The 15,071-nt window shown below is 32.9% G+C and overlaps 1 protein-coding gene across 1 annotated transcript in view; it reads left to right on the top strand.

Moving 5' to 3' along the window:
- The window catches only part of LOC130663418 (dipeptidase 1), a 76,282-nt gene that overhangs the window by 29,896 nt on the left and 31,315 nt on the right, over positions 1 to 15,071 (top strand). The window contains exons 5-6 of the mRNA XM_057462626.1: positions 668 to 818; positions 3,972 to 4,041. Coding sequence (XP_057318609.1) covers positions 668 to 818; positions 3,972 to 4,041 — 221 coding nt within the window. The remainder of the gene's footprint in view (positions 1 to 667; positions 819 to 3,971; positions 4,042 to 15,071) is intronic.

Here is a 15,071-nt window from a genome sequence, read left to right as displayed (position 1 = left end):
CAGAATTATTCGCCAGAAAATTTTTAAATATTTTAAATGTTTTTTATTACTCAAGTTTTCTTATATTTGTATATGTACCCATCGAGATTTTCCAAGCTAATTAAATAAAAATTTAAAACAATTGACTTGAATATAAATTTCAACGTTCGAATCCATACCGAAAACTTTAAACGCATTTTTCTGAAAAACTGCGTTACTATGGAATTCGCCCGAGAGCTAAATTGATGAATTTTCAAGGACAATAGCTGAAATTTCATCAATTTTTTTTACTTCCATTGTCTGCAACAATTTTTTTTTTCAACAAACTCTGATTCAACAATTGATCTAACAGAGTATTTTTTTTTTTTCATTTTCGGTCAGCCAATATGTAGTAAGAATGGTCATTGCAAAAAACTATTTGAAAAACGATTTCAAAAATACTTTGAATACTTTCCTTCAATATGAATATTTTTGATAAAATTTTTAGTTTTAATTAAATGCTACTCAACCGTGAAAAAATTATATTTTTTACTACGAACCCCCTTTCCCTTTAATTTTAACAAAAAAATTGTTTCATCAGATATTTTTTTATCAATTTAAAAGTATCAATAAAAAAAATAAAAAAATTCAGTTTCGTTAAAAAACCATTTATTAAAATAAATAAAAAATGACAATATTTAAATTATAGGTATCGAACGAGCCCACAAAGACGGCAGACTAGCAAGTCTGATTGGTGTCGAGGGTGGACACGCAGTTGGCACCAGTTTAGCAGTCCTGCGAATGCTATACGAACTGGGGGCACGATACCTAACCCTCACCCATACGTGCAATACACCTTGGTGAGTATCCAACTCAAAATACTTATCGCGTTCAACCGCCAACTCGATCACTCCAGCTCAATTGTTCCAACTCCACTACAGTCAAACTTTATATACCGCTATAATATAATACAGTATATAGTTATATATATAATCACAAATCAAATGAGAGATGAGAGAAAACGTTATACGAGGTAGTATATCGTATATAGAGATCGCACATATAATGCCACTTGGGCACTTTATCGTTCACCCGGCAGCTCGTGACGGCGCAGATGAAATTAATCGGATATCCGATTTCAACCGATCGAAACCAACCGACCTAGCAAAAGTAACGAGACTGCCAGCCAGCCAGCCACCGAGAGCTATACTACCCACTAGTGACTCGGTTGGCTATTTCCAATGCGAGTGAAATGCCATTTGCGGTCAATATACGTGAATATCAAGGCATATAAACCCGTAATTTGGACTTTAGCCCGGGTGAGAGTGGTTGTATTCGTTACAACTATCGTGCTAGTGACGGTGCCATTGCTAGTGCTGGTGCTGGTACTGGTACTGGTGGTACTCGTGGTCGTAATCGTGGTCGTGGTGCACAGCCTGTAAGAGTTATCCAATCGATCGATCGCTTTATAACATGCGAACAGGTGGCGTTTTGACTTTGTTACACTTCACTTATGATTTCTCGTTAAATTCAATATCATTTTATGAAATCGTATATATTTAACTATCCATAAATTCAATTATTTAATTTAACATTTATATTATCAAATTGTAATTAATGATAAATGATAAGCATCGTAAATTTCAAATGTAATTAAATTTTATTATAATTACATTTAATTCAATAGCCTCGAGGACACTGTAAATTATTCCGCTAATTAATCACAACTATACAATTAACACTTAAATATATTTGCTTGTAAAAAATATAATGTGATTTAATTTAATTAAAATTAACAAACATAAAAAGCAGCGGATTTAATTTTCGGAATTTTATTCATTAAAATTTACTCTTTAAACACGAATGTAAGTGAAAATACACGGATGTATGTAAATGTTGAGATGACATTTCCTTTGATAATATGAAACAAAGTGAGCTTTACTTTGAGCTTATTTCTGTGAATGAATTCGTGACTTTTCTTCGTTACGTTTGTTCATTCATTAATTCCTTTTATTCTCTTTATCTCAACATTTTAATTCTATTTATTTTTTTTTTTATCTTCCATCTAGTTTAGTCTGAAAGATACAATATACGTACATAGATAGATATATACACAAGTGGCGTGCTTAAGCACACGAGCAATAGCTTGTCAATCCACAGATACAGTGTGCAAGAGGACAATTTACGATACGCGTGTAATCCAAATCACACTGTATATACTATACTATTCTAAGCGTGTGTTTCATGTCATGTATGAACGTTAATAATCCAATTGATGTCGTTGGACCACAGTAATCATTAGTAATATCGTTACTTAGAGTTCAATCTTGTTATGGTTAAAGCATTACTATAATTTTATCATCACTTCACTATCAACTACGTAATTGACTATGAAAAAAAAGTCTCATTGTTCTACAGACCATTTATAAATTAAATGAATATGCTTTTAATGCACGGAAAAAATTGTGATGCTCAAATAATATTATTACTGATATTAAAATATTATACAAATTTTACAACAATTTTCGCGCATGCTCAAACCAACCGTAGAAACAATGATGGTTAAGTTATACTAAATTTTTCATGTCCATATTGATTACTTTCATTTTTAATTCTATTTATTTAAGAAATTAAAAAAAAATTGAATTTTTTTGAAATTTTATACATAGCAAAATTAAGGGTGTTTTAATATTCTTAATATGTGACAACAAAATGAAAAAAAAAATTTGTAGGTTATAGCTACACAAGGCCGAAAAATGGTCGAAAATAGGCTGACTCAATTTATCGGCGCAATTTCAGTCAATTTTTGACCTGTTTATTAGAAATAATAAAATTTCGGCCAAATTTAATCGTTTCGGCCTTTTTTCAGCATATTCTCGGCCAAATATTTTTACCCGGGCTGTATTAACGTGTATAGAAAAATATAATATAGGGTAGAAGTACTGTTTTTGGCCACTTTAAGGCCAGTTTTGGACACTACAGAAACTTAAATATGATAATTCGCAAGGTACGCAAGGACACAATTAATTTTTGAAATGTCTTCGAAGATACTTTTATCACACTATTACAATGGAAATTTTTTTTATACTTTTTATTAATTAAAATAAAGTATCAAATGTCCAAAAATGGAGCAGTGGCCACAAATGGTATTTCTACCCTAGAGTATGTTAAACGGCATTTGAAATCTATTAGATACAGAATTTGTATCATAAAGTGATACCAATTTAGTTGTAACCAACACTGATACCAAAATTTATATCAGTTAATACAATTCTTGTATCACTTGCTTTCCGTGTAATAAAAATAAAACAGTAATAGTAGAATTTATGTAAACGATACTTTGTGATGATGAAAGTAAATTAATAATTAGAGTAAATTGATAAATATGATGGTGATGGCGATGGTAGTGAAGCTTAAACTGAAATCGTTTTAGTATAAACTTAAAATTGATGGGGGCTACTGGGTAGTAGACCTAATCGGGTATCGTGGTCGCGTGTACTTGCATGAATAACGATATTGGTGCAACGGTTGCCATTACAGTATAACGTTGGTATCGTATAGGATAGAAGGTATAGAGTAAAGTAGGATGTGGATCGAGTTGGAGGTACGGGGATCGAGTAACATGGGTCGAGATGGAGGTGAAAATGGGGATGAGGATGAGGATGAGGTTGGGTAGTTGTAAAGGGATCGAAATCGGTTACGATGGGATATTGAAGGTCTGTCCATGTATAACCGGTCCAATAATATGTTGTGTTGTAGTATACGTATCATACGTATCCAGTTTCGGCATTGGGATTACTCGAGTAGCACCAATCATCATGGTAACCCCATTGCCACTGTTTTCAATGTTGTATTTGCATTCCATCTACCTTCACGTATCTGTAACTGAATCTGTATATCTAACTAACAATCTATCTATTTATTCATCTATCTATCTATCTCTCTATCTATTTTACTCTACGAATAATGCACATGATTGTCGCTATTGAGTTACTGACCTGTTGGTTCGGTAGGGCAGACTGCAGCACAGCGGATGAACCTGGTCAAGTGCCTCAAGTTGGCGGTCTTTCGAATTTTGGAAAGGTGAGTTTTATAAATTTATTAATTTTTAAATATTTTAATTTAAATCGTTTTATTTGTTTTTTATTATTGCAAATATAGTTTCAGAGTAATGAAACAGAAAAGATTTGATAAAGAAAAAAAAAAGAAAAATAAATGAGAGCAAAAGTTTTGTGATTTATTAAATTTTATTTCCAGTAGCTTTGTGCTAGTGAAAATATATAGAGCAATGATCACGTACTCAAAAGGTTCATGTTTAACGAACAAAAAGCTCAAGAAAACAAGACAGTTGATTACAATCTCGGAAAATTGAGGCAATAGCTACCTGGTCTTTTAGTTCTCTTTTTTTTTTATTTATTGTAGTTACGAGGGGTTTGCTGGCTAATGGACGTGTCGTGACAAAATCGAAATAAAAATTCAGTCAGTCGTATCGTCGCGTTTGTTCAGAGTGAGATGAATTAAAAATCTGTATACATGCCAAAATAAATTGACTTATAAATGAATTTTGCAAATAAAATGAAAAAACATATAAATAAATGAATGTTTTAATTGACATTATTACGTTATATATATTTTATTTTCCTTAACGTTGTAATTGAGAAAGATAATCTCACGAGAAAATGCGATGAATCATCTAAAAGGATTAGCTGTCTCCGGGTATAAGACTGATCGACGATTGGCCAATCTAATCGATGAACCCCAAGAGATTACTGAAAGTGCGAGACAAGTGTCAAGAATTCATTAATGTCCCTAGAGTATAAAGCGACTCTACAATGCTACCGGTAATTGAACGAACTAGCTAACATCGTTTGACAATTATCTTCAATGTCGACATGACAACCTATGACACATGATGACATTGACAATTTTTTAACGCCGACAACCACCGGTACAAATTATTATTTTTTATTTTTATCTGTAGATATATGTATATATATATTTTTTTTTTTTTTTTGACTCGTGAACTGAACCACAAGTTCAATTTTACGCGAGAGAAGAGCGAGATCGGACACGTAATTATTTCAGTGAAATCGGCGTGGATGGTCAGCCACGCGATAACGCCGGGACTTGTGTGGCTTTACAACCCATTCTATGTATGTACTAATAGTAGTCGCAGTCGTAGCAGTAGTAGTAAAAATAAAAAAAAAATAAAATAAAATAAATAAAATCGGAGCCTTGCACAGTTGCAATGGCAATATCGGTAGACCAACTCGTTCGAGGTTTCCTTTGTCACGAAAACGATTTCCGATGCGTGGTCTACTTCTATTTCTATTTTTTATTTATTTTTTGTTCTGCGTTACCGAATGTACATACATCGTGTCTCTTGATGCTGGAGCTGCTTGTATTGGCTCTCGGATCACTTGTCACAGTAAACGTTCTATCGGAAAAGTATTCGATTAGATGGTGAAATGAAAGTTGTTTTGATTAAAAATAACTTTTAATTATAAGTTATAAATTTTTACACTGTAAAAAATTCGGAGTGAATTTTGGAAATTTAATAGAAACAGCTGTTAATTAGAAACGTAATTATTTCAATAAATAATTCATTCAGACATTAATAAATAAACTTAAAATATTATGTTTTTATTTTATAAAATGTTTTAGTGACTCACTAGATTATAATTTTATATTTATTTTAATACATAGTGAAAATATTAAAGTATTGAATAATTATAGTGACATAGTTTTTATGAGAATATTTGATATTTCGGTACAATATTAAATTTTATTTCGTGTTGTGGTTGATGTAAGTCATATGACAGTTTGTGACTCAGTAGAATCATATTTGTTCGTTTTATTATTAGCTTAAAATCTGAAGCAATGAAAACCCCTGAAAAACAGTGTATCCACACTATTTCACAACTATAAGTATACCACTTGGTATACTTATAGCTGTGAAACAGTGAATAGTCACTGTTTCAGATTTAGAGAGTATGGAAGGGGAGCTCGTAATTATTGACGTACTTAATATTGTATCGAATGTGAAACTGATCTTTAAAATATTTGAATAGCTACACTGTAAAAAATCACTGGGGTAAGTCCAAGCGGTGTAGGTGTTAAAATTATCGGTGTTAAATTTACCCCCAAAAGCGGTGTGAAAATAACGCCGCCACTGGTGTAAATATTCTAGACCGGTGTTAAAATAACGCCGCCGCCGGTGTAAATATTCTAGACCGGTGTTAAAATAACGCCGCCGCCGGTGTAGATATTCTGTACCGGTGTTAAAATATTTTCCTTTGTGAATATTTTTACTTACTCGATCACTATACTTGTTCATGAATGATATTTTTTATTAATTTTCATAAAGAACTGACATTTTTTGTGTTTTATAATCTTTAAAGTTAATACTCCAAGCGGACGCAATTTACCTCGCTTTTACACCGGTATTACTCCGCTTTAACACCGGTTACCCCGCTTTTACACCGGTTTTACTCCGCTTTTACACCGGTTACCCCGCTTTAACACCGGTACTTTTAACACCGGTGCATTACTCCTTCTACACCGGTGTAATTTCATTTTTACACCGGGCGAAGTTAAAACGAGTCCATTTTTAACACCGCTCTTTTTACAGTGTAGAAAACAAATGCCTTCTTCTCTTGTTTTATAGAAGCGCGACTAGAGTCAGTCAGTCTTATAAAGCTTAACAGCATACGTCTTGTATTCAATAAACTATATTTTTGATTGCCTTTATTTTACTGCTGTTAATTGTGGTGTTGTTATTTCTATTTTTAGTGTGTTGTTTTGTAGTATAAGTGATATTAATTATAAGATACCAGTTACTACAATATAAATGTCAAAATATCAAAGACCTAACCAACCTCACTATGTATTAGTAATTTTTTTTATAGTTAATATTTTCCAGAACTCCCCTTCGAAGTTAAATTCACTCCGAGGGAATTAAATAAATAAAAAATCATCTACTCCGCAATAACTCCCATTCGGAGTAAATTTAACTTCGAAGGGGAGTGAATAAATAAAGTCATCCACTCCGGATTCACTCTATATTCACTCGGACAATTTTTCACAGTGCAAGTCTTACGTTCTTGTCAATCTAGATTCATCATTTTGTTATTAATAATTTGAATACAATCTTTTAAAACATTTAAATAAATGTGTGAAAGATAATACGCGAGGTTACAAATTTTTATCTCAAGGTATCCATTTCTTTCAACATTTTGAGTGATCTAACTCGCATTATATACACCGTGAACTTTTGAAACGCTATCATTTCTCATTTCCGAGTACTCGTGAATTTTCATAGTCTCATTTTTCATTCGATATCACATTTTTCCTGTACCTTCTCTTCAACTTATAATTTTTTAGTATCATTAGCGTACACTGACATTTTATAATTTTTTTTTTTGTTCATCTGCCAGGAATAAAAAATTTGATATAAAGAGAATACGTTAATAAGACAGGGAAATCCGTGCTAGTTTAATCCGAGTTTTAATTCTCTGTTAAAAAAGATATGTATAAAATCCAGAAAGATCGGATTATCTCGTTAATTTTAAGATTTTCTCTTTGCGCATGAAATAAAACAATTTTACTTATTTGTTTAGTATTAACTAACCCATAAAGATATTTTTTTCTTAATTAAAAGTAATGTAAACAATAAAATTTTATTAAATACTATTTGTTTAAATTTTTCGAGTAATTTAAGAAGACTAGAACTATGGCATTGATATGGTATAGAGAATCAGTGAAAATTTTCAAAATTTTTTGAAATCATGAAAATTTAAGTAATCATGTACACTTTTTTAAACACTAAATAAAATTAAAGTTATCCAGTAAAAATATATGAAACTTTTGGTGAATATTAAAAAATAGTTAAAATTTTTTCTATTTTCACGATTATTTTTTATATTTCGGATAGTTCTAATTTGAAATTCGATTTATTGTTTTCTTTAATAATTCTGAAATGTAAAAATGGCTAATGCGTATAAAACAGAAATCATAAAAAATAAGGTCATTTGTTAATTATTCTTTCTCAACATCAATTTATAAATTTTTACATATCATAGAGTGATTTCATATTAAGGAGACTAGCCAGTTTTGACAGTTAAACATTTAAACATTCATATTTAATTGTCTGGTTCGATACTAGAATAAAGTCAAATCGTGTATAATTATGTGTATTTTAAATAAGTCTCTACTTTAAAATAATTTAAATTGTATTGATTAAAAAAATTACCCTGTACAATTACAGATGAAAAATCTGGAAAACGGTTGACCCTGCGGGACAACCCCAAAACTTTCCGCTGTTTTCGAGCTCAGGGGGCTCAAAAACATTATTACTTGTAAATTTTTTAGCACTTCATTTACCAACTTTTAAATATAGTGAAACCTAAACTTACAATTAACTTTCTTAATAAAACAATTAATAGATAAATTGAGAAAAATATACATAGTCCGAACTGGGATTCGAACCCAGACTGGTATCGCGCCGAGTGCTCTACTAGTTGAGCTATCCGGCCTTTGAGCATCAAGCTCAAAAAACTGGTAGATCGAAGGAACATAAATTTCAGTGAAAAAAAACGATTTCTGTCAGACGATATTTTTGGAACGAATCAACCTATTCGAGCGTTCACGACGGCAAACGAAAAAGCTCACCAAGAATCAGAGCTGATTACATTTCGAGGCAAATCGGGCAAGTGGTTTATGAGTTATACAAAGACCTAAAACCTCAAAACAAAATTTTGAATTTTTATATTTCGTATAACTCATAAGCTACTTGACTGATCAAATTCTTAATCTTATCAGTATTAAGTCTTGGTGAGTCTTTTCGATTACTACCAAAAACGCTCCAATCGATTGATGAGTTCGAAAAAGATATCGTCGGACAAAAAGAGTTTACACACACACACGCGGACGTCCACCCGGAAATAGTCGAAATAGTTTCGTAGTACCTCAAAACATCGAAGTCTGATGAAAACTCGATTTTCGAAAATCACACGGAAACCAATAACTTTCTCTTTTTTGAAAATTTTCAATTTTCACAGCCGGAAGTTAAAAAAATAATAAATAAAGAAAACTTTTCACTTACTTTTTTAAATTTCAACTATTTAGGGCAAATCGTATAGTGAAAAATCAAATCTGAAAAAATCACAATTTGTTAAGCAAATATTTATTTCCTTGCAGTCTATACTGTAATTATTGAAACTTGTGGAAAGCAATTAATTTTAGGTTGAAATATAATTCTCGGAAAAGCGGCTGGAAGCTATCTTATTCGAAACTGTATTACTTGCATTGTCTCGAAAATAATGTATTTTTTACAATTTCGAGCTCGAAGCGACATGTTGCTACACAAAACTGCAATAAATGCTAAGTTATTATCAGATTAATTTTTTGGATTATTTTTTTTTTCCCGTTCAGCTTAGTATCGATTATAAATAATTAATCGTAAAACGAGGACTTCCGGACAGAGAGACAATGAACAAAAAAATAAAGCTAATTAAACAAGCTTTTACATAAAATGATAAAAATAAAACTAGAAAGTTTTTTTGATTCGTATAAAAAAAATTTTTTTTCGGTCCACTTATTTCAGAGTCGTTAAATTTCCATTGCCAGCTTTGAAAAGCTTTTTTTTTTTGTTTGAGTTCATTCAAAGCAAAACGACTATTTAGTGCATAGTGGTCGTTCGCGTTAAGTTAAACCAGTTTCCAATACAAAAAAATTTTAAAAATAGATGATCCGACAGTCAAATTTTAAAACATCACTATCAGTATTTTTGAGCTTTTCGAGGTGAAAAAACTTTTATTCCAATTACTAGAATTAAAAAACGGCTTGACCATTTGAATAGTTTATGCACTTTTTATTGTTTTCAAACTTAACAATCGAAGTTATTGTTCATGTTATTATTTTGAGGCTATTCGAGCTCAAAAATGTATAGTGTAATGGCCAATCCTGACATTGTCTCTCCTATATCACCATTTTTCTGAACATGAAAATACACATAAAGTAAAAGACCTAGTACCCGATCAGGGAACTTAGTATACGATCACTCCATGTATTTGTAGATTTATATTTAATAAAATTTAGTAAATATACACTGATAGAAGGATTTCTTAGGATTTAAGAAATCAATTCTTAATGTTACGTGTAAGCTTACACCTGAATGTTCTGACTGTGTAACCGATCTTACCGTGCCTAGCTCAGCGTCTCTAGAAATTTAATAGGCTGTTATAGAGGGTGTGGGTCGCTCAGTGAAGGAATGACTATTCGTGAATTATATGGATATTTGTTTATTGGGCGTCCCCAAGATATGGGAGTATCCAGTAATGGCCCTGAGAGTCTCTTTTACAAATCTAAGATAACATAAATCATACGGATGCAAATACAATATTTTTATTCAACAATAGCGGTATTAAACATTCTCTTGTAGTAATCTGTAATAAAAGCGGTAAAATAAAGAAGATACAATATTTATACAGCAGACGACTATTCGAATCAGCTTCACTATGGTAGGTTTTCCATAAGAGCTCTTTTCTGCTGCATTAGAAAATATCCCTCCACGGCTTCCAACGGAATTCTTTTCTTCCCACAGTCCAAAACTGCTGACCACGCAAAACATCTGCTCGTCGCATTGTCTTTATAAAAGTAAGGCTTAATACGACTAATGTAAATCGATATTTATGTGCAGCTGTGTAGCGACTAATGAAAGTACAATTAAAAATATTACTTTCTGAACGAAGATATATTTATTTATTACTTATCAATTATTATTAGACTGGTGGGCGTCAGCCCACCCGTCATACTTGAACATCATGTTTTTGTATTTATCAAATATTTCTTATATTGGGAATGACGAAGTTAATGAGTCATCAATGTCATACGGGCAGAGGAGCTTTGATGGATGACGTCAATGATTCCACTCTTTGGGTATATATACGGGTGTCTTCTGTACTTTGTACTTTAATGTAGTTAGTCAGTCTTTGCCATACAGTCGAGCAATTCAGAATAGTCTCTGTCTTTTATCATTATATACGTGTTGTAATAAACATCAATTAGTAATAAAGTCACCGATATAATAAATTATTGAAACCATAATTTAACCGATTTCTTTGCCAATCTCCAACAGGGTATGGGCCCAGGCACCCCAATCGGTTAAAATCGTGTAAACAATTGTAACAAAGGATACGTATAAAGTAAACGCTTAGTTAGTGATTCGGCGAGAAGACCGCAGCTTATATAGTGAATCGAGTTTTTAGAAGTGCTCATAAAATGGCGGCCACGTTTCATATAGATGTCTTAACGGGCGAACATTATAGTACCTGGAAAATTCAAATGAGGTCCATGCTGAAAGAGTCCGAACTATGGGGATACGTAGATGGCTCAATACCCAAACCTGCAGAAACAGATTCGAAATTCACCGAATGGATCCGGATGGATGGAAAGGCGGAAGCTAAAATTTATCTAGCTGTGTGTAAGAGCAATTACATGATGCTAGATGAACTTACAACATCGAAACTAGTTTGGGACAAGCTGGAAGAAATGCTTCAAATCAAAAGACCGGCGCGAAAAGCGTCATTGCTGAAAAAAATAGTACTAACACATTTGCAGGAGGAAGGCGATCTCAGAAAGCACCTTTCGGAATCCGCAGATGCAGTGAAAGAACTCAAGAAAATGGGAGTTGTTATAGCAGATGAATTACTCGCCATTTTGCTGTTGTACAGTTTGCCTGATTCATTTACGATGTTCAGGACAGCTATGGAATCACGGGACGAACTCCCCACCGTTGATGTGTTAAAGACGAAAATTTGTAAAGAGTTTGACAACCGCAACAATAAACGAATAGACCAGGGGCTGCTGTACACTCGGGAAAATACCCAACGTGCTCAGCAGTCAAATGTAGGTAGAGAAATGAGGCATGAAAACCGTGGCCAGAGGTTTGTCGATAAGATAGAGTGCTATCGTTGCCATAAGTTCGGACATATTGCCAAAAACTGTCCAGACAAAAAGAAAAAATTTTATCGTCAAAATGCAAGGCAGTTACAGGACGATAATGAGATAGAAGACAATTCTTGGAGTTCATTCATGATGCACACCTCGGAGGAAGTCATGTATGGTGAAGGTAAAAGCAACGTGTGGTGTATTGATAGTGGATGCACCGGGCATATGTGCAACGAGAAGAAAATGTTCATAGAATTCACAGAGATGAACGGTGAATTAAACTTAGCAAATAATGTAAGCACGCGGATAACAGGAGTGGGAAAAGTAAACATTCCAGTCGATACGGGTTACGAAAAGCGACAAATTGATATATCCAAGGTCTTTTACGTATCAGACTTGCGTACAAACTTACTCTCAGTATCGAAAATGACTGATTACGGATATAAAGTAATATTTCGGGAAAAAGATGCGATCGTAGTTGATGAAAACGATAAAGTATACGTGCAAGGTGACCGGGTTGGCAATTTATATTATGTTAGACAATGCAAATACGGAACGTCCAACGTGGAAGCAAAAATTAAACCTAAAAGTGAATTAGATATGTGGGATGAGAAATTAGGACATCTTAATGAACGTGACTTAAACTTAAAAACAACGGTCAAGAGTGGTTCAGTGTACGGTTTGAAATTTAACGACAAAGAAAAATTATCAGAGTGTGAATTTTACGCTGAAGAAAAACTAGCTAGTACGCCATTTCCTAAAAGCCACGATGATCGTACAAGGGAGTTATTGGAAATCGTGTATACGGATGTATGTGGTCCGATGAGGCATGAATCACTGGCCGGTAACAAATATTTCGTGATGTTTATCGACGCCAGATCGCGTTGGTGCGAGGTATACTTTATAGAAAACAAAAGTGCGGTTTTAAGTGTGTTTCGGAAGTATAAAGCAGAAGTCGAAACGTTTACAGGAAATAAGATAAAGACTCTGCAGTCAGATAATGAGCTCGAATATGTGAACCGAGAATTCGATGATTTTTTGAGCGCGAATGGTATCAGGAGGAGGTCAACAGTACCCCATACCTCCCGGCAGAATGGAGTAGCTGAATGCAAAAACCGGACTTTGGTTGAAATGGCACGGTACATGATGCTACAAGCTGGAAGCCCACCATCATTTTGGGGAGAAGCTATAAACACAGCGTGTTACATTCAAAATATATGCCCAACTACAGCTTTAAATGGCCAAATACCATTCATAACATGGAAAAAAAAATTACCAATGGTAGGACTTATGCAAATATTTGGAGTAAAAGTGTACGTCAAATATAAAACGCCGAATAAAGATAAATTTGACTCTCACGCAGTGGAGGGAATTTTAGTCGGATACGACGCACGATCGAAGGCATGCCGGGTGCAGATACCGAATACGCGAAAAGTTATCGTCAGTCGAGACGTGAAATTCATTTCGAAGTCAGCGTTCAGACACGAGTATAAAGAGATACTCGAAGAAAATGAGTGGGGATGTAATAGATTCGAAGTGGATCTACGGAAGTCAAGCATCCAACAGATAGAGCTACCCAAAACACGAAGAAAAATCTTACGTGCCATTGGAAATTCACCAGATGGATGTCGTAACAGCATACCTCAACGGCGAATTAGAAAAGACCTGACTAGAAATTTTTAGGTGCACCCACTTGGGAACCAATTGGGTTGCCCAATGGGGACCCTACATTGGGATGTAACGCAGAAAGGTACTTGGGCCCCGATCGGGCAATCCCTATAGGTTCCCAATTAGCAAAATTCTAAGAAAGATCACCAGCAAGACCATTAGCGAGATAGTCAGATAGCTAATCGCCGAGAAAGATCACTTGGAAGATGTTTAACAAGACAATACGCGAGATCTTTACAAATATGTTTAGTATGACGTACAGTGAGCGCTTAGCAAAGTCTTGAGCGAGACAGAGCAAGCGAAATAATATATTCTAAAATAATGTGTATATCTATATATTTGTCTATTTGAAATTGCTTTTATTCTGGTAAAACACAATTCAATTAGTTTTCAATTTTCTTTTTTTAATCTGGGTTGCTCATCATATAATTAAAAATCTGTAATTTTTTTTTTTTTCGAATTTTCAAAAGCTTTATTTTCGATAAAAGCATTATTTTCCATTAATAATTCTTTCTGTAAAAAGAGAAAAGATAAAACAAAATATACGAATATATTCTATGTTGTAATTGTGTGCTTTGTTTTTCTTCTGTGACAAATCGAACTTTTTAAATTAAATAAATAGTGTATAACTTGAAGTTTACTGTTGCGGCGTTGCCAAACTTATTTATTATTCTTTTTAATTTTTTTTAAATCTCAAAGCATGTCTTTGAATGGTCAATTTAGATTTTAAATAACTCAAAATCTATTGAGAATTTTGAAAAAAGGCTAAGGAACTTTATGCTTAGAATCGTCTCCTGTATTCAAATTTTCCCGTTGTGAAGGTAATTCTGAATCACCCTGTATATGATTTTGATTCGAACCTGCATCCTTCCGATCCAAAGTCTTTGATGCTATCCACTGCGCTGACCCACGTATGTGATCGCGTGAGTTTAAGTAATTTATTTATCATAATACTAAAGAATAACTTGAAGAAATAAAAAATCCGTGATGCAATAATCGACGTATTCTTTGTATAAATATATAATTGTTCTGTACTTTGTTTAATCTTTAGCCAGTAAGCAAAATATTTAAAAAAAATTTAAAAATTTTACGATCAAATGGATTACCAAATTAAAACCTCAGGGTACTTCAAGTAAATTAAGAAAAAATTAGTCAATAAAAATTTTAGTCGATCAAAATTATACTAGAAAAAATTGAAAAGAGAAGAGGGAGGGACACAAAACAGAATATCCTATTCAGAAGAAGCGAAAAATAATTTGATTTGAAAAGTAAATAAATTTGATAAAATGAAATTGTTTATAAACAATTCAGATAAATAAAAAAGTAATTTTAACATAAATATTGTGTACGAGCGTAAAAAACAAATTTTTTTTATTATTAAATTTTTGAAAAAAAAAAATAATAAATTTTCAATAACAACTTTTGAGCATTTCAGATTATATATGAATCATAAAGGTCATTAAAATAATAATAATTTTTGCATTGGGATATCCCAA

This window comes from Microplitis mediator, chromosome 2, assembly GCF_029852145.1.
Source record: "Microplitis mediator isolate UGA2020A chromosome 2, iyMicMedi2.1, whole genome shotgun sequence".
Lineage (NCBI taxonomy): Eukaryota > Metazoa > Arthropoda > Insecta > Hymenoptera > Braconidae > Microplitis > Microplitis mediator.
Note: the sequence above shows the minus strand (reverse complement) of the source record. Positions and strands in the feature narration are given on the sequence as shown.